The sequence below is a fragment of the Pelobates fuscus genome, chromosome 7, assembly GCF_036172605.1.
Source record: "Pelobates fuscus isolate aPelFus1 chromosome 7, aPelFus1.pri, whole genome shotgun sequence".
Classification (NCBI taxonomy): domain Eukaryota; kingdom Metazoa; phylum Chordata; class Amphibia; order Anura; family Pelobatidae; genus Pelobates; species Pelobates fuscus.
The window spans coordinates 41,660,327-41,686,177 of NC_086323.1; the positions used below are offsets into that span (position 1 = coordinate 41,660,327).

Sequence of the window (25,851 nt, forward strand, 5' to 3'; positions counted from 1 at the left end):
TGCCGCACGAGCTAGTCAGATTTCTATGTGCTAGATACATTCTAAATTATGTTTAAGTCACAAGAGACTTTTTTTTCATTTTCAATTCAGATTTTTTTAAAGCAGCTCTTATTTATGGCCCTGAATCCCTGTTTTAAAAGCTACTGTTGGCAATACAGAAAAGGATATGGATAATGCTGCTAAGGTCTAGTTCTGTCAAAGCAGTTTGGTCACCCATATACTACCACCACCTTTAAAAATAAGTATTTCATTAAGATTAAACCTTTGACATACTCACGTTGATGGTGCTGTCAAAATATATATACCAAGACACAGCAGAGACTACTTTTGTATTGGTACAAAGGTAGGCAACTTGTGATGGTTTGGCACTCCAGATGTTGTTAAATACATCTCTCATTATGCTTCGCTAGCCGTTTTGTCTGTAAAGGCATTATGGGAGATATAGTCCATAACATCTGGAGTCAAACGATTGCCTACCTCTATCTTAGCATATTTCCTACGCTTGACAAAACGTGACAAAAGACAGAGCTACCTCAATCCGGTTTTATTATTTCCCCCCAATGAAAAAAGACGTCTATGGAGGGCCCAGCGGACTCGCATGATACTACATAGACATCTATAGGCTCCTGGTAGATAAAGTGCCGGGAACAGAAAAGGACCAACAGGAAGACCATGGCAGTGAACACGTGGGACGGCTTCAGGTAAGTAAAACTTATCTTGCAATGCACCTCCCCGGACACCGGGCACCAGCGGAGCAGTCACCATTAGGGGTCTTTGCAAAATATGCAAAAACCCCAGACAGTGACAGTCACTTTAAAGTGACACTCTAGACTAGAGTCTAACTTTCTTGGGAGAGGGAGGGGGTGGGCACATGTAACATTAGCAGTTTGTCCAAATAGTTAGGGTACTTGTAATTTTGGTGTTCCATCTTTTGAGGCTTTTTGGTATTCATTTTTTGCAAAATTGTCACAATTCTGACATTTCTGCAGTAATAACAATTTTGTTCATTCATAAGTAAAGACAGTTTGTAGATGTAAGTGACTGTACTGTATTTTTTTGTTGTTTTTTTTTGTTTTAAATAGATATTTCATTTCAGAATATTACTTTTCTCAATTCCGCCAATTTATTAAGCAAACTTTGTTTTTCAAAGCCGTATTGATGGACCACCTGCCTCTAAACATACAATATATAATATGGAAAGATGTAAATTAGTTTTTAAGTAATTTACTCGGCTTTGAATTGAAGTGATGGATCGGCAGAGATGCTGCACTCCAGCAGTGAAATACCTAGTGCGTGTTCAGCTTACAACTAAAAGAAAGCAAGGCATGTCATAAAAGATTACCATTAGACCTTGTTATGTGTTCATGTTAGTTAATTCTGGATAAAATGATTCTGTTCGGATCCCCACAATATGAAGCATCTCGCTGAACACTGTGCTCTTTGTAGGACTTTACAATAAAAGAGGAATTTAACTGAAAATTAAGTGACTCGCTGTTATTAAAACTGGGAAAAAAAACACACACAGAATGAATACATTTCTTTAGCGTTCCAAAGAAATATTGTAATAATAAGAAAAAGGAAGGCTTATCATAGTTTTATTATGTATATTGTATTTTTTTTTTCCCAGAGTAAGCTTCCCCTATTACAGGGATATGTATAATCTGCTGAAATCCTCTGCATTATTCAGAATTGGGACTTAAAGTAAACTGCCTTTTAATGATGGTTTTTATTGTTTCCATCAAGCAGGCAACATTGAGAGTTGCACGTGTCTTTTTCTTTAGATGCGTGGTACCAAACCAGCACTGGCTGGTTTATATCTAATACCAAACCTATTGCTATACTTGCGTTGTATTCATATAACCTATAGTGAGCATACCGCTACACATTGACTGGCAATTGTCGTCTACTGAATATTCCAAAGTTCTCATCGCCTGGAACATATCCTGTTGTCCCACACCTATTTTTGGTCTTCTATTCCAGGTAGGCTTGCCTTATGTTTTGTATTTATCCACTTTGTGAATCTTTCACCTGGCTCCGATTTAGAATGTTGTGGCTACTATATAGATTGCCAGGCACAGATCTATTACAAAACCTTTCAAAATATATACTTCAGCTGGCTTTGATTCTGCATTTTGTCTACCAATCTCTACATCTCCTGGCTCATAACCAGCTGTGAATTGTCCTCTGTATGTATTGCCCAGCAGGCATTCAGTAATGATCAGGCCAATACGTAGTTTAAAATCCAGGATAGGTTCTAAGTGCACATCCATGGATCTTAAACCCTTCGAATATTTTTCAATCCACTTCCTCTGGATCCATGCTCACTAAGCAGCTTCAGGACTTTATGGGGAGTTTTAATGAGTATATGGCTGATTACCAGTAGGTATTATTTTAATAAGCATTTCATTACCCCCTTGGGATTCACAACTCTCACCAATAGGGTCAAAAGTGTGAAATGTTAATGAAATGACCGTTTTGGACAGGTGTTCTATTGTAAACATGTTAAACCTTTCAGAATCTGCCTGTGCTTTTCATCTTTCTTGGTAGCAGTTGTAACATCTCTCCACAAATTCTAATTTATTTAGAAAAGACCAACACAAGTCAGTACTAACTAAGGAGATTGAGATCTGACATCTCGGTATTTCTTCCTATTATAACTAGCTAGATGTATAATAGCTGTACTTCTTTTTTATTTATTTTAGCGTGTCGGATTTCTTTTTTAAAGGGTCACTCCAACTGCCATGACAACTTTTTAAAGTGATCATGGTGGCCGGAGTCTAGATGTGCAGTGTTTCTGCTTGAAACCCTGCACATCCAGATTAATATGCACGTGTGTGCTTGGGGCAAGCTGTACCCCTAACACACATAACTTAGATAGCCTGGTTCTCTGTTGCGGACTGCCTAATATAATTTCTGTGCATAATTTATGTCTATCGTCCGTGTGCATTACACGCTGCAGACAGACATAACTGCTCTTATCTCCCCTCCCACAGTGCAGGAAGCCCTCCCATTTTCCAATCCCATCTGCATTTTTCCCCTTTCCCCCTTCCATCCCGTTCCCCCCCTCCATCCCGTTCCCCCCTCCATCCCGTTCCCCCCCCTCCATCCCGTTCCCCCCCTCCATCCCGTTCCCCCCCTCCATCCCGTTCCCCCCCCTCCATCCCGTTCCCCCCCTCCATCCCGTTCCCCCCCTCCATCCCGTTCCCCCCCTCCATCCCGTTCCTCCCCTCCATCCCACCCTCCATCCCGTTCCCTCTCCCCCTCCCTTCCTTTTCCTCCCCCTCCCCCTCCCATTCCCCCCCTTTCAACATTCCTCTGTACTTCTATAGCCACCCTTTGACTAGATGGTGCAGTCTATATTTTCACTAGATTAACTGGCCAGTTCTTGTCTGCAAGCAGTCTATATTCTCTACATCAGGGGTTCTCAACCCAGTCCTTACCAGTCCAGGATTTGGGGATTTTTTTCTTTTTCTGAACACCTTAGACACACCCAGGTAATCCCTAAACCCTGGACTGGTAGGGGGTCCTTGAGGACAAGGTTGAGAACCCCTGCTCTAGATGGACCGGTTGGTTCTTATCTGCTGGTACTGTTTGCTGTCATGGAAACTAACCTTTTTGAACGAGAGATGTAAACATGTTTGACATTCAAGAGTTAATCATGTCTCACCCTTCAAATAATTCTTACTCATAGTTTGTGGTATTCAGACGATCACTTCCTATCCTGTAAATTTCATTGCATGTTTCTATTGGAGATTAATGATTAAACCCCTAACAATTCAAACCCATTCCTTTCTGTATAATAATAGTCTTCAGATAATCGTAAAATACATCTTAAAATGCCCTCCAAACGCCGATAACTCCAAATCAGATTACCAGAAAGTGTCCTCTGTGTGAAGGTTTTATTGCATCGGCAGACATGCAGTGTAAAATAATCTGTTTTTACTAATCCTGTATTGCAATTAAATCCATGCTTTTATTCTACCTCCAATAAATTTGAATAATAAAAAGACCCAAACTATTCTCTATATAGGAAACTCGTTACAGGATGTATTTAGGATTAGAAAATTTACAGCAGCCTGGCTATTGTGCTACTTTGCAAAAACAGATCTTGTCTGTGCCGTTTTGTGGGCAACAATACGTCTAAACTAGGACAGTCAAGCAGAGGTTTAGATTTTACTAATACTGCCGGCTGCAAACTTTTCCCCAAAATCCCCACAGCAAGTGACCTTGTCAGACAATAGAGGGAGGCAGCCCAGGGACTATGGTTCATTTACAAGCAGCTGTTTGCTACTGTCAGAAGAAAGGCAAATCCGAGTTGCATTAATGGACTATGACAAGTTCCAAGAGCAACTGTGCACCCTCTTTGCTAAACAATGCTCGTCCCAAAACATACAATTGGGAGATGTATAAACCCTTTGGCAAGGGGAGGGGTGACCCTTGCCATTTGGTATTCTCTTATTGTGCTGACAGTTTTCTTTTATTTCGTTATTTTAAAGAGGAATCTTGCCTCAAATAAAGTCCTCTTCAATCAGGACATAGAAGCAGAACTTTTTTAATTTTTAAAACTTCTATACATTGTTTAATCAGGCGAGGTTTTTGTCAGTTTTTAAATAAACTGTGTAAAACGGTTTGTAGGAGGAGAGCAATCGAAGCAGCATTGTCATCGTAAAATTTATTTATATCAATTTATCAAGATATTTCCTAACAAATAGTAATATTTTTACGTGACCAATCTATAGTACTTTTTAGCAAAGGGAAGATTTTTTTGTATACCGGTACATGTTGACAGCATACAGTGCCCACTGTCGACAAGCATTTTTTATGCACATGATTGACATTAGGCAGTCTCATGAATGTGTGTTGATCCTGAAGAAAGTCCATAGATTGGACTGAAACGTTGGTTGGGAGTGCTACTATCTAAAACATTTATCTGGATATCTGAAGCCACAGTGTGCATCCGGCATTGGAACTGTAAGTTTAGCCCTTGTGCAAGGAACTCTACTAATATATATTTTTTATATATATATATATATATATATATATATATATATATATATATATATATATATATATATATATATATATATATATATATATATATATATATATATATATATAAAATTATTTTTATTTTTTTTTCTTCTTCTTGCATCGCCTTGCCTTAGTGCACCTTTATGGAGAATGGTGTTTGCCATCTACAGGTGTGTGAAAATTCTGAAGTAACATATTTACAAAAATAAAGAAGTTGTGTTGTTTTCAGCTTGGTAGTGTTGTGCACTGGTCAAATTAAGAATTTTGACATTAAATGACAATATATTGTGTATATTACCTTACTGTGCATCTAAACATTCCATATAAATAATTCTAAGCTTTATTCAAGTGTTTAAGTGGCTTGCAACTTTACAGAACAAAAGCTTAGTGATTACTGTGTGTGCCCTTTAGAACTACATATGACCTCCCTAATCATTATTCAATGGGTGATTTAGTGTTCTGATTCTAACCTTTTAATATACTAATGGGGTTTAATTGACTTAGGAAAAAGTGTGATGTTTACTCTATTACTCTGTATATACTCTAGTAATTATGTGACCTGTCTTCAGGGGTACCAAAATAATTCTTACAGGTTATAGGTGATGCTTTATCCTGTGACAGTATGCAAGACCTTTTTTTATTAGGACCCAGAATTAGATTACAGTTGGTATTAGTTGGTACACTAATAGCTGACACTCCTGTTTTTTTTTTTTTTGTTTTTTTTTTATGCCTAGAAACATGGTTATTCCTGCCATTGGGAAACAAGTTATTTTGATGTCTAATTATTTTTGCTCTGTGTTTGCAAAAATAAAAACCATTCATGTTATGGTTAGAAACGTTGTTGCGTTGCATTTCTTATGCATATATTGGCTCTCTAATTAAAGCATAAATACCATTGTGTAAGGAATCACGGGCTGAAAAGGACACCCCACTGTCCAAATACAAAATACAATTACTGTTTAGTAGATATAGCCCAGGGAAAACCTGTATGCATTTAAAGTATTTTCTGTGGCTGTCCAATCACAGACTTACCAATCTAGCTCAATGAGAAGTCTTTGCAGGGCAGGTGCTCTGGGCAATTTCTGCCTCTTGGGTTTTGCTCCACTGAGCTAAAAACCAGGAAGTTACAAGACCATTTTTCTGACGGCCAGTGAGGTGTAACAAGGTTAATTTATAAAGTGCCAATTTCTATTGAACTTTTTGTAAAATGAAAAAGAATTAAACTTTTCACACATTTAAGCATTTCCACAAGCTAAAGTTCTTTTGGGGTTCTTGAGTGTCCCTTTTAATTTATAATAAGGGACACATTACAAGACAGCCATACTCCTCTATTTGGACAGTCAGACAGATCCTTCTAAAGATTTCTAGGTCCTGTATGTTTCGTTTTATATAGTGAAAGATGTTTATAGCGTAAAAGATGCAATAAATAGACGTAATTGGGAAACTCCCTCCCCCCCCCCCCCCAAAAAAAAAAGTGGCAGAAAAAGCAGGCACAACAAATTTTGTACATGGCCGTACATATATATTCCGTACTTAATGCAAACCGGTGTACTTATCACTTTACGAGGAGAGGTTGTGACACGCATGTTTATGCCACAGATTCCTGAACCAGTGACGGGAGTTGAAGATATTTATGCTTACTGCTGAATTGCTCTCCGATAGACAATTATACCCTGTAATACCTTTTGGCCTCTCCTGTTGTAGAGGTAGCAGGAGGGTATAAGTCATTTGGGGATGGACACCTAGCAACCTGGATTCTTATTGCAGGCATCTAGGGAAGCAGGTGGCTGCAACGGGAAGTGGCTGCAGCCCAATGTGAAAAGAATATTTATTTATTTATTGAGCAGAACACGGTTTCCCTTTCCACCTGCCTCCCTAGGTCAAAGCCTATTTTGGTAGTAAGTCAGTCTGGGGTGTACTGCTCAGAGGAAAGGGGGAAAAATAGCTCTTGCACCATCAGAACAAAAGCAGCCTGTATAAAACTAAACTAAAAAAAAATAGGAATGGCCTACTTTATATTTAGCAAATCATGATTGTTTAGGTAATTCTTTAAGCCACGTGCTGTTACAGAAGTACTTCAGGGAAATGTCTGCTGGCACTCGATTCGAATGTTCCTTTTGGTTTTATTTTTAATGCCACCCTGGGTTATGTTTGTAAAACGACTTCTCACTGTTGAGCCAACGTTACCAGGGGAAACAAAATGTTAATTAATTTGGTTAAATGATACCATAAACCTAGCAGATGGTCATTTTCCAAATGGTTTGTCAAGAAATAAAAAAAAAAAAAAAAAAAGTAAAAATCTCAAATTGGAATGATTGTGTTAGAGGTGTTAAAATATGCTTGTCCTCAGCTGTACTTTTTAAATAATTTATAGAAATCTGTGGTTGCTGGGTTGTAGAAAGTAATGCATTTCATGACCTGTTCCTTTGGGTACATTGCGATTGGTGCTCCATCGTTCGTGCTTTCTATATAAAACATGCTTTCTGTCTTGGAACGTGTGATAAATGCAGTGTAAGATGACGGAGTAACCCCTGTTTGCATTAGTTGCAAGGTCCCTTTTAGACATAAACCATTGTTTGTGAGGCCATTACCAATGGAGAGATGGGTGATCTACATTGCTTATTTTCTGCACTCAATAAGAAGGACCTTTTAGTTATCACATGTATGGGGACCCACCGGGGACCACCTTAAATTGCTCCGCTCTGTTTTCAGTTGAGGCCTTGTTGCATGTATGCAGGAGCATGCTTGCCAGTTAATTACTGTCTGTGCTCTCCTGTTCAGCGCATGTTACATGATTGCCTGAGAGGAACAAGAAAGCGACTTTCTGTCTGTGACCAGAATTCACGATAAGGTGCTGTGTCAAAAAGGGCTAGGTGGGGATCAGAGCAATTATGGCTGAGGCAGCGCCGTTTCCATGGCTACAAGATAGAGGATTCCTTGTGATTTATTATTTAACACTTCAGACTCCCATTCTCTGATTTAATTAGAGGAAAGGGTTTATTTATTTAAAAAAAATAAAAAAAATAAAAAAATCAGAAGGCACTTCCAAACACGAATTGCATTGTTCTTACTTCCATAGAACCTTCCTCCCTCACCAGCTGGGATCTCCACTTAGCTCATCGGAATGTTCCACTTGCGCTCCGCGCCATCGCCAACAAATGAAAATACCCAAATTCTTTACATGATTAATTGCTGATCTCAAACAATAACAAATATCACAAGGTCATATTAGGGAACTTAGTGCTGCTTTGTAGGTTAAATTAATGCTATTTGAAGTGTTAAGTGGAATTTGATTGTGAATAAAGGAATGTAGACTTTTTTTTTTATATAAGCACTTTTTTCTCATTAATTGAGAATTTTTTTTTGTTTGTTTTAAACATTCATTTCAAGTGAAAGTGTAAAAAGCACTTATTAAACGAAGCTGACCATTAAAATGCTTAAAGGTTTAAGCATTATATTATTAGCATAGCTTTTTCTTTTTGTTTGTTTTTCCAATAACTGGCATACAATAATAAAAATATCTAGTTACATAATATATTTTGTGTTGTGAGACAGCAGTCACAAATCTCGATATACTGATTGCCAAGGGGGCAAATGCTCTCTTGCCCCCCTTATCAGTCCTTCCCTGCCTCACAGTTATGTTTGGACTCCATTGCAATTTGTGCACCATCAGTGAGCTTTAAATGGTTAACGTGGCCCATCACACCTGTCAAATCGTCACCATTCCTCCAGATTTCAATTCTGTACCATGCCCCATTTGTTGAGGTCAGGTCACTCTCCAGCTTAGCATCTGTGTACCTTGTGTAAAGACGAATGCATCTGCCGATATACATATACCCATAAGTATTCTAGCAACGTGCTTTCAAAGTGTGCTTAAAGAACAGGGGAGAAAGCTGCACGTGTTATAATGAATGAACACATTCCGGGGTTTGTTCGCTAAACGCAAGTAGCAGTGGATGGAAAAACAAATGGCAACATTAAGGCAAAAGCAGGTGATTGGTAAAAAAATAAAAAAAATAAAATCTTTAACTTGCCTTTGGTCAAAATTTTTCAGTTTTATACTAAATATTGTTATTCGAATTCCAGTTCACCGTACAATGTTGTTTGGTGAATAAACCTGAAAAGTGAGATATGCAACATATGTTTTAGGTGGGTGATATGTTGCGTAACTTGAAGTATTTTGTATCTGCAATGTGTTATATCTCTTAAAGCATTATGTTAATTTATAAGTCACGTAATGCCATGTTTACTATTTAAATCACAGGAACCGCGGTAGGGAGGGTGGGATACTGTGAAGAAAAATAATTTCATTTTGACTAATTTTATTTTTATTTTGAAATGGTAATAAATGTGCTGGCGCTGTGTCCTGGCTGATCTTAGTCTAGTGTCTGAAATTGCAGGTCCAATTACAACAATCAACCCAGAATATCCCTTCACACATTGAGGACCACAGGAAAGCTTCTGTTCCCTGCCAGGGATATATTTGAAGGCAATTAAACATAAGACAAGTACCACTGATTATAGTTTTTGATTTGCAATAAAAAGAAAAAAAAATGGAAGAAAAATCTCTACATGAGCTAATGTATGGAGCTAATTAACATAACATTGTTTGCATGTCACCTTGTGAGCAAAGTCTTTACATTGAGTCTTGATTTCCATAAACATTTTTCTTTCTAATTGGTTTGTGAGAGGTGAAATTAATTCAGTCATGCAGTGTTTAGCGATGTTTGCTGGGGCTCCTGTGCTCATCAGATGAAAATATTTTAGGCTAAATGTACCAACCGGATGCCACTCAAAAAGAGAGGGGGGGAATGAAAATAATAATAAAAAATAAAATAGAGTGATGGTAGGTCCGTGTTTCATTTTCTTATTTGTGCTTTAGCAACCAATAATAAAAATGGAGACTATAATGGCATTGCCACAAAAAAACAGCAATTAGAAATGCTCAAACAAAACATTACTTGAGTGCAAGGAGATGGCTTTTATATGTGATCGGTCATGGCGCTGATGTAGTTGTAAGCGTAATGAAAATAATTGTTTTGAAATATAAATTATGAACATGGACGCCACACTTTAGATATTCTTCTCGCTGATGTTGATATGGATCCGTGTGTGATTTGTTTCTTCGGAAATATATCCGTTGCACAGAGCATAGATTCTCTGTATTGGCCCTGTAGTTTGAAAGGGACACTAAAGTTACCCGGACTTCTTCATCTCAATGTCCAAGTTTTCAAAGTGCATCAGCTCCTCAAGGCTCATTTATAGGAGCTTTGGATTGCACTATCGCTGGAAAAGGGCATGCCTCCTAGATGATGTTCCAGAGGGGACAGGAGCACTATAGCTTTATGAAAACAATATTTCATTCCGAACGCTATAGTATTCTTTTCACACTGCAATGTAAAACATTGCAGGGTTAAACACACCTCTAATGGTTGTCTTCCTGACAGCCACTAGAGGCACTTTCTTTGCCACAACTGAGTAAAACTCAGTCATGTGATGTTGCAGCTCAAAAGAAGGCATTGAATTCAATGCTTTCCTAACATTTGGATATAATCAGTCCAAAATGCATTGGAATTGGCCATTGGCGACAGAGTTGGAGGACATCATGGGAGGCAACGCTAAGGGAGTCTTCATAAAAATACATTATTTGCATGAGGACAACCAGCATCTTAAATTCCCCATAGGAAAGCATGGAGACAGAGACCGCATCAAGGGACTTGGGCACTGGCCTTGGGTAAGTGTTTAGGGGGTTTTAAACCCTTTCATTGCAGTGAGGCAGGGGCAGAGGGACATGATTGTATTAGGAGAATACAGCTTTGTATTTCTAACACTATAGTGCTCCTTTAAGAACCCTCATTGAGAAGCATGAGAGGTCCCTGATGGACAAAGTCTCTTCTTGTTATGAGTGGTTTAGTATGTCTAGCAAAGACATCAGGCACTCTTGAATTCTTTAAATTGTTTTTTTTTTTATTATTATTATTATTTATTATTTTTGCATACTTTAGCAAACAGACTAAAAAGGGATGAGGAGGACTTTGACCGTTGAAGTGTTGTCACTTAGTCCGATCAGGACAGGTTTACTTTAATTGAAGACGAGTAGATTTTAATTAGTCAAGCCAGAAATATAGCAGAACATGTTTCCCGTTTTCTTATTTTACTTTTTTTATTTTTACATTTGAAGTTTCTTTATCAATGTGCGTGTGCAGAAAAGTGCATTTTGGGGTTTATTTTTGTTGTGTGTTTTGCTTTGCAGTGTCAAGGTTAGAACATGTCTGTGCTGTTTGCGAAAAGTCATTTTTTTAGTGTTTAATAATAATACATTCTGGTTGTCAGGGCTGGCAAATAAAAACATGTCCCCATCGGCTTTTCCCAAGCATTCTCTGAAACATGATAGTTACGCTTTTTTTCATTTTAGTTTTCTTGTTGTACAGAGAGCAATGCATCATGGGTCAGTATTACAGCCACCACCTATATTGGCCAAGTAAGATAATGCATTGGTGGAACTCCTGTCTGAGAGTTTAAAAGTAGCTGATCAGACAGAACTGAAAGCCATGGCATCGATCTCCCCTCTCTCTGGGCCTCCAACCAGCTTTCCTTATCCGTCTGCGTTTTGGGGCTGATTGAATTACACAGCTGGATCCTGAACTCTTTGTAAATCTTTTTTGTTGTTGTTGTTTGAAAAACCTGCAAAGAAAGGTTTTATCAAAGAGATATTATAAGGGGTCGGGAGATAAAATCAATTCTTATTTCCTTTAACTTCTGTTCTTGACATCAGATATATTTTAATATATTTAAAAAAAATAACAATAAAATATATATATTCTCTCTGAATATACACCTACATTATTTCACCCCATCACAATCACTCTTTCTGTCTGAGGTTTGGACTAGATTATTTAAAAGTAAGTAATTTATATAAAACACACACTCAATAAATATATACTGCGTGTGTTTTGTTCTGGCATTTGGCTTGATGAATGAGTGTTTTTCTACATTATTGGTGGAATGGGAGAATTGTATAAGTTGGTAAGACGCATCCCTTCGTTAAGATCCCCAGTATGTGTTTCTACAGGAGTCTTGTAAAAGCATTTTTCTTGAAACCGAGAGCAGTTAGCCATGATGTCCAGTTATTAAACAAATACTAATCAATACCAACGATAATTGTTTTAATGCACTCCGAAGATAGCCTTCCTTGCTTTGCCGTTTTTAAAGCAAAATGTTTGTTCATATGACACAACTGTATGGAAACTTGCACACATTAATGTACTGCTACATACACAATACAGTGTTCTAATGTTAAACAATTGCTGTATTTATTTCGCCCCTAAAAACTGGTATTTATATAAATGTTCTTATTTGTGTCTTTCCTTTTTCTTTAGGGTTTAGCCGTGCAGCATTACCATTTGGTCTGGTCCGACGGGAGCTTTCTTGTGAAGGGTATAACCTGGATCTCCGATGTCCGGGAAGTGATGTCATAATGATTGAAAGTGCCAACTATGGTCGTACAGATGACAAAATCTGTGATGCGGATCCCTTTCAGATGGAGAACGTAAACTGCCACCTTTCAGATGCTTACAAAATCGTGTCAAAAAGGTAAGGCATTTTGTATGAAGTCATGTATCTCTCAGTCTATGATTTAAATCAGATGCGTTTTGTGGCTACTTCTAAAGGCAGAAAAACACAGCCAGATCTTACCTAGAAGCCTTCCTGTAAATCTCCTTCTATGTAATCCTGCCAGTAAATATGAAATATTCATCATTCACTTGCCTCCCTCTTCAAGGTGTGGGAGAGACATGTGATATGGAAACCACTTGACTTTAAAGCTCTTATTTTCTCTTGTTAAAACGGAGTCTAAGAGACCGCATGATGGCAAGAACACGCGCTTCCAAGAGTGAAGTGTCACTTTGTCCTTCTCTTTTCAGAAAAGGTCATCATGAACTCCGAAATCAATCAGTGATTTTTTTTTTTTTAGGCTGTAAGCTTTTGACGAAAGCTTTTAAAACGTGTTTAATATCTTTTGGAATATTCCAGTATTCTATTAAACAAATTGCAGGATTAACTCCCAACATTTATCTCCTATAAATAAACTAGTAAACAACCATGTTTATTTTCTATTTCTCCCGTATTATAGACTGCCGGTCACATTCTTTTTGCAGTGGTTTGCCCTCTGCCCATAGACTCAATTACTGCTGATGTCGAATCTACGTGTCGTGTATGTATGTGTGTATGTATACTCACACACAGACACACAATTGTATTTATCTAGATGGCTTTGCGTTGAATAAGGCCAGTCTTTGCCTCCACAACTATGGTATGCTACATCCTACACGCCTTCAAATATTCTTCAAGAGGAAAAACCTCTAGTTTTTTTTTTTTTTTTTTTTTGAGGGATGAAGGACCTCATCAAACTATACTTAAGTAAATATTAAGAAGACGTTGTTTAGATCTGGTGACTGGAGGTACTTTGGAAGATGGTTTATTAATGAACGTTATGAAGCTAGTATAGAGTTTTGTGTGGATGCATTGAAGGAAAACTTCAACACTATATATAAAAACTGCTATAGTGCAAGTCTAGTATAGATTTGTTGCAACCCACGCTTATCCCCTTAAATATACATCCGGCTTTATGGTCCTTTGCCACAACTCAGTTTTGACCACCAGGAGATCATTAGTACTAATGGTCTCTCAGCCATTATGGTGCTTCTCACGGAGAAGCATTTTAATGCAGAACGCACTATGACCATTCTTTTCGGTTTTGTGCTGTCAAACAGATAACTGGGAAGACGCAACTTCATGCCAATTTCTCTTGAACTTGAAGGGAATACTGTGTTAACCCCTAAAGCACCTTAATTGCTGCATTTATTAATGTTGCACAAGGCAAGTGTCCCGTTAAGCATTGCTGCAGCATATGTATAGCTTTTTCATCTCTTAAACAGTTTGGAAAGCGAAAGTTTCAGTATGTTAGCAAGCAAAATCCTACCCCCCTCTCCAGGATACCTTTTATGCCTGCCCCAGTTACACCAGTAAATAAACCATATCATTTTAAACATATTTTGCTGTGCAGCAATGTTACAGGAGCCTTGCGTTTTTGAGAGGTATGGATAGAATAGCAAAGAGCGAGTTAAAATGAAAACATGCTTTTTATGTTTGTAATCTGCAATCTTTATATAAAAATATTTTTAGAGTGGGGCAGAGGAGTTTGGATGTTGAATCCAATTATTCCTAAACTGCACAATAATTTGCGATAATGAAGTAGACTCATCCCTGTGCTTTGATTGGGAGAATGGTTACATGTCATTTTGAGTTGTGCTCCTTTGTTGCGAAGTCCTGTGCAGCTACTGGAACGGATAAAGATGCCTGCATTTACTGTTAATGAAGATCTGTGCTTTGACCCCTAAATCACACACAGTTCTGCAGACAATTTTAATTGATCTTGTTTTTTTTTTGTTTTGTTTTTTTACTAAACCGTTCAATTGTGTACAATCTAAGCAAAATAAAAAATAAATCTCAAGCAGTAACCAATGTTCCCAGCAAAATAATAATAATAATAATACATTTATATATAGTTTTGTTTTGGTACCCAAAGAATAAAGCTACCTTTAATTAGATGTCACCTTTTAATCTATTTATCTTTTGATTGTGGCATATTTTTGTTTAATAATTAAAATATTATGATTATACAGGACTGAGGACTCGTATCTGTTAAAAGTATCTGTCTTCATTTCCTCTTTTAATGTTATCTTTATTAAAATATAAGGGAAGTGCAAAGCCACTCAATGAAAGGGGGAGCAAAACACAACAAAAATAAATAAATAAGAATGCTAAAAGCTTTATTTATTTTACACTGTGAGTACATCCCATTAAACCTAATAATTGACAGAGCTTCGCCAGAGGCACACAGATTATTATACATTAAAATTTACAAATAAATTATAGGTTTTTTGTTTCTGTGTGACATGCAAAACTGGCCATATTTGCATTATGTCCATACTGTGTATTTGAAGATAATATATAGTGACAATATTTGAGGATATAATCTTGTGAACAAACTTACAGTGATACAGTATATTGGAACATAATTATAAAGCTTTAATTTTGTTTAGGTATTCTTATTTTTTTTTTTTAGATTATGTGTTAAATACTTGGTCACAATGGCATGTGATATTATTACACCCTGAATCTTGGGCAAAACACAGCCTTTATGTAATGCGTGAAATAGGCCATTATTATTATTCTACAGGTTTAATGTTTACTATAAGTAAAAATATAAAAAACAACTTCTGTTATTCAGGTAGAGCATGGTCATCATTGCTCACCCCTGTGTCAGCTGGACTTCAATCCCTAACATTATCTGCCACAGCTGTAGGTTGTCGTAGAATTATTGTTGTTGAAGTTAAACTGTTGTTGGGAGCCACTTTAATAAAATAGATCATAAATGTGTTTCTAAAAGGGAAAACATAGATGTGATGGGGAGCCTTTGGTATCCCTTACAGAGATTGTAGCATATGACAGCCACCAATGTTTTAAATTACAACATTTAGTTCCATCTGGCTACACTTTTTTTTTCTTTTCGGGTATCCACACCTTTACATGCACTAATAATATCTTCCATTGACAACTGTAAAGCAATGCAACCTCCTATGTAAGTCTCTGGGTTGTGTCAGCCCTGGGTATTTCTTTCAATTCAAAAGGAGAGCAAACTATTTCAGATTAAGTCCTTTAATTAAAAAAAAAAAAAATGCAATTCCTATTCAATTGTCTGCAATTTCCATTTTAGCAATTCTGATAAAGTGTCAGTAATGCTTTGTCCTGAATGTATGTCATCCAAACAAACCTGTTAAAAAATACAAAGTACTTATCAATATAATAATGTCCAGAATCGTACAGGCAACTCTAGCGCCAAGTTGTTCCATTTGGTTCCTTTCCCATTACACACCAGTATAATCTTATTGCACAGTCCAATGTAAAAAGTGAGTGCGTTTGGATATAGGTTTTATTATTCTTATGCTGCAAAATGTAACATCTACTGAGACAATTTATAATTCTTATATATGTGTTCATGTAGCCATTTATCTCGGTGTTCGCTGTGAAGACCTTTATTAAGTGGTGATGATTTCTGAATATGAAATGTAACCAAGATTATTTTTATTCAAATATGATTTAAATATTCATCAAAGAAGAGAAAAGCTTGAAAGTGACAGAGAGCATTAACATCAAAAAATTATAATTAATTGCATTGGGTATCACCAAGCTGCGTTTGCCAAATAGCTGAGAGGTCTGTGAGTGCTATAGATTGAGAGTGAGGGTTTTACTTCACACCGGTGCTGCCGAATGAATGGTGATGTGCCTTCCTATGTGGGGCAATTAAAATGCTTGTTAAAGTTCATAGCGCTATAGAAAATTCATTGAATATAACTTTGTAAACTCGAGTGGCGTATACAAAAAAAATGAGCAGACTAAGGAGGTCGTGGGAACGCTTAATAAGTATGATGTGATGTAGTACAGAAACGTTTGAAAATATAGACGCTAGGCACTTGTAAAATAAAGAGGAGGCGGTGGGTGAAGGAAGTCTGGGACCTGGAAAGCATAAGCAGACGTACTGTGCGGAAATGTAGCAAACAAGCCAACTCCTAATAACTATGAAGTGTCAATAGCCCATCAAATAGTCGGTATGAATTTCCAGGTGCTAGGGATTTTATGGGGGGCTTTAAGTCTGAAGAAATGTAACTTTTCCTTTGAGTCAGGTACAGTGCTAAATTTGTAAATTCTCAGACAGAGGCCATCTACAGATGCTACAGTTGGATGGCCTCTGTTTAAACTCTTGAATGACAAGTGGGTAAGCTGCAAACCTTAAATCGTTTTATTGATTGACTTGAAATACCGTCCCATGCTTGACAAATATTTGGGGTGCTCTAGGCATTATGAGAGTTGGAGTTTAGCAATACCTGGGAAAGTGCATGTTCGTGCCAGATGCGTTTGTTGGGCACTCCCCTCGAAATATGGTTAATCAAATTAGGGTTAGTAGATCAAATTAATTGTTTTCAATAGCTGGTCAGCATTGAGGGGTTAAATACATTATAAGTTGTGTCCTGGCGTTGTAACCTATTTAACTGAACATTATAACATTGGGAATTTTTCCTAAAGCTTTAATGCCCCTGTCCCCAGTTAAATACAGGTCTCCCCCCTCGTAGGATTTCAACTTTCTAGTATTAAAACCTAAATCTTCTACTTTTCTATCCCAGGACTTGGCTCTGATAGCTTTATATTGCTTCCCATTTAGCTATTTGATTAAGCAATATTTTACCAGTTTTCAGGGTTCGTTTGATAATCTCAGTTTTTTTTTTTGTTTTGTTTTTTAATTCTTTATTTTTGCAGTGCTTATAATGGTTACAGGCTTACATATGGTACCCCAACGACATTCCATACATTGATTTCTAAACATGAGTTACAGTGGGTAGTAGATAGACAATGCACTTTTTTTTTTTTTTTTTTTACGTTGATATTACTTAAAAGATAACATTCGATTAGATAATCTCAGGTTTTAAGTCCACAAAATTGGAGTTAAACATTAACTAAACTGTGACCTTATAGTTGTTACTAAGGCGACCAATTGACCTTAGTGACTTTTTGCATTTTCATTAAGACCCCGTAGGGTATCATTGGTATAGGCTTAAGAGGATGTAAAGATGAAATGTTTAAATGTTTAAAAATAATATCAGGGCAAATGTTTAAAAATAATATCAGGAAGTATTACTTTACTGAGTGGGTAGTGGATGCATGGAATTGCTTTCCAGCTGAAGTGGTAGAGGTTAAAACAGTAAAGGAGTTTAAAGGGACACTCCAGGCACCCAGACCACTTCTGCTCATTGGAGTGGTCTGGGTGCCAACTCCCACTACTCCTAACCCTGCAAGTGTAATTATTGCAGTTTTTTATAAACTGCAATAATTACCTTGCAGGGTTAACTCCACCTCTAGTGGCTGTCTACCAGACCGCTACTAGAGGGCACTTCCTGATTTATAGCAAGGATTTTCCTTGCTAGAGCGTCGCTGGACGTCCTCACGCAGTGTGAGGACCTCCAGCGTCGCTCTATTCCCCATAGGAAAGCATTGAAAATCCTTTTCAATGCTTTCCTATAGGGAGCACTAATGCGCATGTGCGGCATTGCCGCGCATGCTCATTAGGTCTCCTCGGCCGGCGGGCGGGATCATTCTCGCCCACCGGCCGACGGAATTACAGGGAGGAGCGGCGGCGGAGGAAAAAGCAGCGACGTGGGACATCGCTGATGCCTCAGGTAAGTGACTGAAGGGGTTTTCACTCCTTCAGTAACCGGGGATTGGGGGGTGGGAGGGAGAGGGACCCTCCAGTGCCAGGAAAACAGATTGTTTTCCTGGCACTGGAGTTTCCCTTTAAGCATGCATGGAATATGTATAAGGCTATCCTAACTATAACATAAGGCCAGGGACCAATGAAAGTATTTAGAAAATTGGGCAGAGTAGATAGGCCAAATGGTTCTTATCTGCTGTCACATTATATGTTTCTAATACCCAATATATTGAATAGGACCATGTATTTCTAAGTTTGCATGGTATTCTGGGATCGTTTTGAAAATATAATCTTACGGAGCCATCTTAAAGGCATCTGGTACATTTTTACAAGGGTTTGTGTATGTGTTTATTGGTTACATAGGTTGTGTATTCATGGGATGATTTCTATATACGTAGGTTGCAGCTGTGTGCATGCTTGCATATGCATGGGATGGCATATGCACTCATATGCACAGCATAGTGTGTGTATGCATGCAGTGGCATGACATTGTTGGTTTGTGTACATGCAAGTGTGTCTTTGTTGGTACTGTGCACTAAACAATAATGCAGAGACCTTCAGGAGGCACTGGATGATCTTTCATCTGCTTATCCATTATTTAGTGTCCTCACCCTGTTTATATCACTGACATGCGTGTGCGTGCTAGTTTCTCCAATGAGTACTGTGTTTGCCGCTTCACAGCACAATGCCTTGTACTCCCAGACACAGTGTTAGCAGACATTTAATGCAGTGCATTCTAACATTTTATAGGTCACTATGAAATAAGCCCAGAACACAATCTGCTGCTACGATCTAATGCAGTCTATTGAGTAACGGCCAATTGCTGCTCACTCTCGTTTAACCTTTTCATTGCCTGTGCTGCACCTGATCATGTGAAAGCAGAGAGGCTTGTAGGGAATTCATCTACAAAACATTTTTGTTTTTCCCCTTTAAAAAACGCCCATTGACTAGATATGTTCAGTGTCAACATTTATCCACATTCCGGTTTTTCAGTTACTACCTATGGCCCTGATGCATTGTTGGTGACATACGATGATTGGAAGCAACAATTATTCTTCATAAACAATCTTTCTGTGATCTCAAAACTGTATGCCAAAACATTCAATACATTGCGGTTAATACGGAAACATGTACGGTGGGTGAAGACGACATCAAACACATGCATTCCAACGACACTTTCAGGCAATATATTATATGAACTAAAATTACTTTCATATTTATAAATGTGCATGTACTGTATGTTTAAAATAGAAGTATATAGAAAAAAAATCTTGTATCTCCTGCCCTCTCTTTCTCCCTTCAATCTCAGTGAAGCACTAACCTCTCCCAAACCTCCCTCCTCTTCTGATATTCCCATGCCCTCTTCATAGAAGCATAGAAGTACAATTCTTTCCTGACTTTAGAAACATGTGACAAAGGTTGCAAAGAATAGTATGCACCAACTGCCATATCTCGAGACTCGACTGATTCTGCCGAATTATAATGCACAATGGTTATTTTCTTTGAGTCTGTGTATAATAATTTTGATACATATAGATAGAGCATTATGTTAGAATTTTAACATAAAGTAAATAAGGCAACTTTAAAGAAACACTTGAAAGTGAACTCTGATAATGCTCCTCCGGTGTGCATCAGCCAATCGTAACACATATGTCCCAGAGATAACACCATTACATCGCATTTTTTTTATGTTTTCCTTAAATTACAGTAAAAAGATGCATCTGTGCTCCAAGGCCAAACGTGAAAACGCATATCCAAGTGGCTGTTCTACAATTACATTAGTGATGGTCAAGAAACTGCTAAATAATGACATTACAACTTTGTGTCCTCCGACGAAGTGCACATTACTGTATTGACTGCTTTTCTATGTTGCTATTTTAATTTTGGTGGAGAACGGAATCTTTCATTCTTACCCAGAGAAACGCGCTTTCTGCTCTGCATAACAGGAGCCATTTATAGGAGCGTGTGACAATGTGTTTAGGCTTCAAACAGCATAAGCTTTATCGGGTTTTTCTCTCTTTTTGTATGGATTTGCATATCAGAAAAAAAAAAAAGTAATCTTTTCATAAGCTATGTCAGAGATTGTATCTTTGGTTAATACCAGAGGGGGATTTGTTATGTCTGTTTTCTGAGCTCAGCTTTAAATAGTCTTCTTTTTAGATGGTAACATTTAACTTCAGCTAAATTTGACCGAGCCTTTATGTTTGCAAAAATGTGTTCTGTGCATATTCTCATGCTAAATTCTCCGATAAGAAAGCCATCATTTTCTCTTTGTCCTTATCGTTCCTGCAAAATGTAAGTGACTGAGGTGAACACAGAGGGTCCCTCCTGGAGTAAGAATTATCAGGTAGCGTTTGGGGTAATGACATTTTTGGCTGTTTGGCTGCTTGAGGCTTTCTGTTCACATTCCACAGACACCTTAAGGAACCTGATGCGGCTTTTTCTTATCAGCTGTTTCATGCTGGCCGCACACAGCTCGCCTGAAAGGAATCTTATTTACTTCCCTCGCCATTGCATATCGAGAATCGCTGAGATGGGACACTAATTGTATAAACCCCTAAGATTCCTGTGGGGGCAAGCAGTCCAATAAAATGACTAAAATATAACCCTTTCTGACGGGATTTTTACCCCTTGACAAGACATTCTTTGCCAGAAGTCAAGAAGCAGTTCTGTAACTAAATCGGACTTGTTAATTACAACTTAATACTAAAATTCCTAACCAGGGGCCTTCTTTTGGCCCTGTTGACTTTCTGGGGGGAAATTTCTACAGTGTATTTAAATGTGTAGGATTTGGGAATTACAAAGAGAAACAATATCTAGTTAATGTTTGAGGAGTTGTGACTTGATTTTACCAATTCTCCCCCCAAAATTACTTGTGATTTTTTTATTTTTTTTAGTTTGCATACGCTAGTTCTGATTTTTAGCAGTCTATAGTTAATTATTTAGCACATTTACAACTGAATTGTGATATCTTGCAATTTCAGAAGCACAACATTTCAATTGAACATTGAATTGGTATATCTACATGAATGTGACCTTGTCCAATACATTTTTGTGATAGGTAGACTTTAGCAACAGAAACGAAGGCAAAACATATTTTGGCAAGGTACCCTACCATGAAGAATGTTGATGCATTGTGACTTTTCAGATTCCTAAGGAAAGTTCAAAATGCCAGAATATTTCCCAGTAGTAGCAGATCTGGTGGTACATTCCTTATTATGGGACTCTTGTACTGCTGTTGATTTTTTTTTTCCCCTCCGCCTGCTTCTAGGGGCACTATAAATAAAAAGTCCCTAAATAATACTCATAGAGGAGCTAGTTTCTGCACATACAATCGTGCTCACCTCAACAACACTCTGCACCTGGACAGCCATTGTCGACTGGGCCAGCCTGCAATATTATTGGATCTCCAAGCTGTGATGTGGGTTTGCAGCTTGTGTATGCACTGAACCCCAGGGGTGCAGTGTTTGCATTCAGCATAGTCACAAATGGTCTCAATAACAGGCTAAAGTAGTTGAACTTAAAGCATAGATTTAGAGAATTAGAGGATTTTTCAAAGTCTGGTCTTATGATCTTAAATTTGAAATTCACTTTGAATTCACTTTGCACCTTGTCAGTGTGACATTTCTTATTAAAAAACAAACAGCAAAAAAAAAAACACATTGTTTCCTTAAACCAAAACTACTTGTGGACTTGAAATTGCCCTTAAATGAACACTACAGCCACCAAAACAACTTTAACTTAATGGAGAAGTGTTTTTCTGTATAGATTATACCGCTCAATTCTCTGCCATTTAGGAGTTAAATTACCAAGCCCTATCCAGCCCTAACCACACCTCCCTGCAAGTAAAATGCAAAGCCCTACCTAAACACTTCCTGTAAAGGAAGATCTAATGTTTACATTTCCTTTATTGGAAAGTGCAGGAGCCTCCTGTATGCAATTAAAGTTAAATTTAAAGAGTAGGAGATACAAACTTTTAAAGTAACTTAACATCTGATTGAAAATGAGACCATTTTGTTTTAATGCAGGCTGTCTGTCACAGCCAGGGTAGGTGGTGTTAGAGCGGCATAAACCTAGACCAGCGCAATTTAAGTCCTTAATGGCAGATAATTGAGCAATGTGACTTCAGAGGCATGAGCTATACACAAAAACTGCTTCATTAAGCTAAAGTTGTTTTGGTGACTATAGTGTCTCTTTAATGCCATCTAATTGCAACTTTTCTGATTCCATCTGTAACCTCTGTGCCTGTGTGTTTAAATTAATCTGTACTATTTCTAAGGAGTACACATTTGACATAGCTGTGTGTGGGTTAGAGTGACTTGTAAAAGGTTTAGAAGTCAGAAATACTTTTTTTTTATGTGTTGGAAGAATTTGATGCTAGTTAGTTGTAGACATTATAATTAATTCAGCGCTGGCTGTTCTTATCTCTTGTGGTTTGTTGAGTTACACAAATGAATCACCACTATTACCCTCTGGAATCAACACAGATCTTGCTGTATAGTTTTCTGTTGATTAAAAAAAGGTAACCAAAAAAGCTTGTTCTCCTGGGCAACTTTACATAAAACGATTTTATATATTTTTTTTCCATCCTGTAAAATGTGTCCTGAATGCAGGTTCCTTTGCATTATGGTGCGCTCTAATCCTCTAAGTGCGTAATTAACGGACCAGAAAAGCAATTTGTGGAACGCAAGAGCCATAAAGGTAAAAAATATTTTCTCCTTTGAGTGATCTTTAAGGAGTAAATAATTATAAGAGAGAGGTGGTTTTAAGATGACCAATCTAAATCTGAACATAATTAGGAAGAACAGTCTGAAAATTGAAGAGCACGTATGTGTGTAAGAATTTTATATCATAACAAGTCTAATTAAATATTGAAAAGCCAAAAATCTCCCATTGCAAGAAAAATTACCTGCCACAAAAGGCCTCTAACTTTGCAGATAATTAGCGAGGGTTATTGAGAAAAAGTCAGAGATTGCATCCAAGGTCATCGCTTATTATATTGCATCTTTTGTACGGTGCAGAATCTATATTCTTGCTAATTTGAACTAAATACGGCATCCTATTGTGAGGTCCAATTTTCTGGCTTCTAAATATGAATGTATTTGCAAATACAGGCTGCAATAGGTGAACATTTCTGTAAGTAATTCCCCAATTTGATAGAGCACACAAATACTCAAATGCGCAAATGGTCAGAGAACGGCGCAGTGTTTATGGCTGGCGATTAACCTCTCTAGTGTTGGAGAGCCGAACACTGGGTTGTCACACTCTGCGAGTTGTACAGCTGTCAATAACCTAATATGGGGGAGCAAGTTAATAAAAACTTACCTAGAGTCACCTTCTCTTCTGGAGACGTGAAACTTACGGTAAGTGACTCTGGATACAACCAGCAGCATTTATAACTCCCTCCTTGAGTAAAAATAATGAGTGGCCAATGTGTAATAATGTGTAATAATAACACTTAATGGGCAATAACAAATCAAAATACATGTATCTCAAGGTAATCCTGTTAATTACACTACATTTAGTTTTCCAATTTCATGGTTACTTTACATTTAAGGTGTTTTTGTTGATTGTTTATTGTTGTTTATTCACTTTAATTTGCCTTTTTTTTTATTTTTATTTTTTTAATGTTATTTTCTCCGTTTCACCATACATAATATATTGAGCAACCTACATTTTTAGGATCTTGTTAGCCTCTGCTGGACAAAAAAAAATGTTGGTGGAACACTGAAGAAAGACCAGCGAATGCACTTTGTTTTCATGTTTGATATAAAAAAAGAAAAGAGAAATTTATTTTTTTGAACTTTCCTACTTCTTCTTTTAGAAATGGAGATTATTTAAAGGGTCTTGGCTTCAGACACAGATAATCATAACTACAAAGACAATGCAATTATAAAGGCACAGGTGGCATGTACAACTGTAAATTATTCTCACATGACAAGTGTTCTATATGATTGGTTTTGATATAATTGGTGTTCTATATGATGGGTCTTTTACCCAGAACGGGAGCCTTTTGTCTGTTTTATGTTGGTGTCATCATATACGAAGTCTTTTCATTTTCCTGCTGCATTTTTAATCTTTCTTCGAATATTGCTGAATAATGGCCCCTGGCAGGAGATAATGACATTTTCTTAATTTATATTTTCTAACTGAAACCCTCAGTTGAGAATGGCATCCAATGGCCCAGAGACATAGCTGCAGAGGCACTTTCGGGGGAGCACTAATAATAATTTCTAGTGGAGATGGGTAGCGATAGCACAGTGAAGAAGTAATTTAAGGAAGAAAGCGAGTACACCATCTCTTTATTGTAGCATATCTAATGATCTGATGAAGATTCCCAATAGTTTTTGGAGCATGACAAGGCAAAGTAATGTTATCTAGCCAAAACAGAAGCTCCAGCTTAATCAGTAGAACAAGAATATTGATTAAAACACTTTGCACAATAGATTGAGAATAGAATCTTCTCTCCATCATTCCACGCTCAGTAACGTGTAATAACTAAATATATAATCAACAATAAACGCAATTTGTTTTGCATTGTGCTACTTTACGTTGTGGTCAAAATAAGCTCTTTTACAAAAAGAAAACCCTAAAACTTTAATTACACAACATAAGAGGGCTCTTTGCTGCCTCAAATCTCTTAACAATTAAAATTAACATTTAACAACAACAAAATACAAGAAACATATTTGAATGTCAATGTGAGGAAACAGAGTCATTCTGGGGCAAAGTTCTAATTGCGGAGTGGTCACCATGGAAACCGAAGGGAGTTTCCAGTTGATTGCCTTAATTTTACTACTTCATCCCAGATTTGCTCTTAATAAATAACTATGACCTCAATTTAATTCTTTTGGAAAAACCTTTCAAATGATTGCAGTCTGTAGAGCAACATTTCAAAGGTTTTATCTACAGAAGTCTCCATTAAAGTCTATGGGACGTATTGTAGGTCAATAATTAGAAACGTTTTTCTAACAGATTGTGATAATTTGAATAGCTTATCCAAAAATATTAAATCGATGCCTATATTATTCTTGTTTTGTAGTTTTAGAGCATCAATATATTTTGCTGTGTTGTACAATAGAGAGAACAAAGACAAAAACACATAAGTACAGATACGACAAAAAAAATAAATAAACATATGAGCAATGTTGACTTTGTTTGAAGAGTTGTTTTTGATCTCAGAATTAATATTGTCTTGTTTGCTGTAGTTCTGTTATGTCCTCCACTGTTTTGAGGGTGTCCGGAGCTAGTGCCTTGAACCTGTTTTTTTTTTTTTTTAATGGTTTTTTTTTAAGTCTTGTTTTGTATTCCTTGCAGATTTCGTATGTTTGGGTGACTTCCCAACACACACCCTGTTTTGTTTGGGGACACTCATAGACACTACTTATTGTGTTGTACATTTAGCACCTTATTATGCACTTTAGAGATATTGTACTCTTTGCACACGAAGGTGTGTTTTTATTTGTGTGCGATCCCATTATATAACTATACCAGCA

At 37.2% G+C, this 25,851-nt stretch overlaps 1 protein-coding gene across 17 annotated transcripts in view; it reads left to right on the plus strand.

Annotated features, from left to right (window-relative positions):
* Window positions 1-25,851, plus strand: part of ADGRL2 (adhesion G protein-coupled receptor L2) — a 154,803-nt gene that overhangs the window by 65,567 nt on the left and 63,385 nt on the right. For all 17 annotated transcript variants that reach the window (XM_063427972.1, XM_063427973.1, XM_063427980.1 and 14 more), the window contains exon 3: window positions 12,411-12,624. In XM_063427972.1, the coding sequence (XP_063284042.1) occupies window positions 12,411-12,624 (214 nt within the window). The remainder of the gene's footprint in view (window positions 1-12,410; window positions 12,625-25,851) is intronic.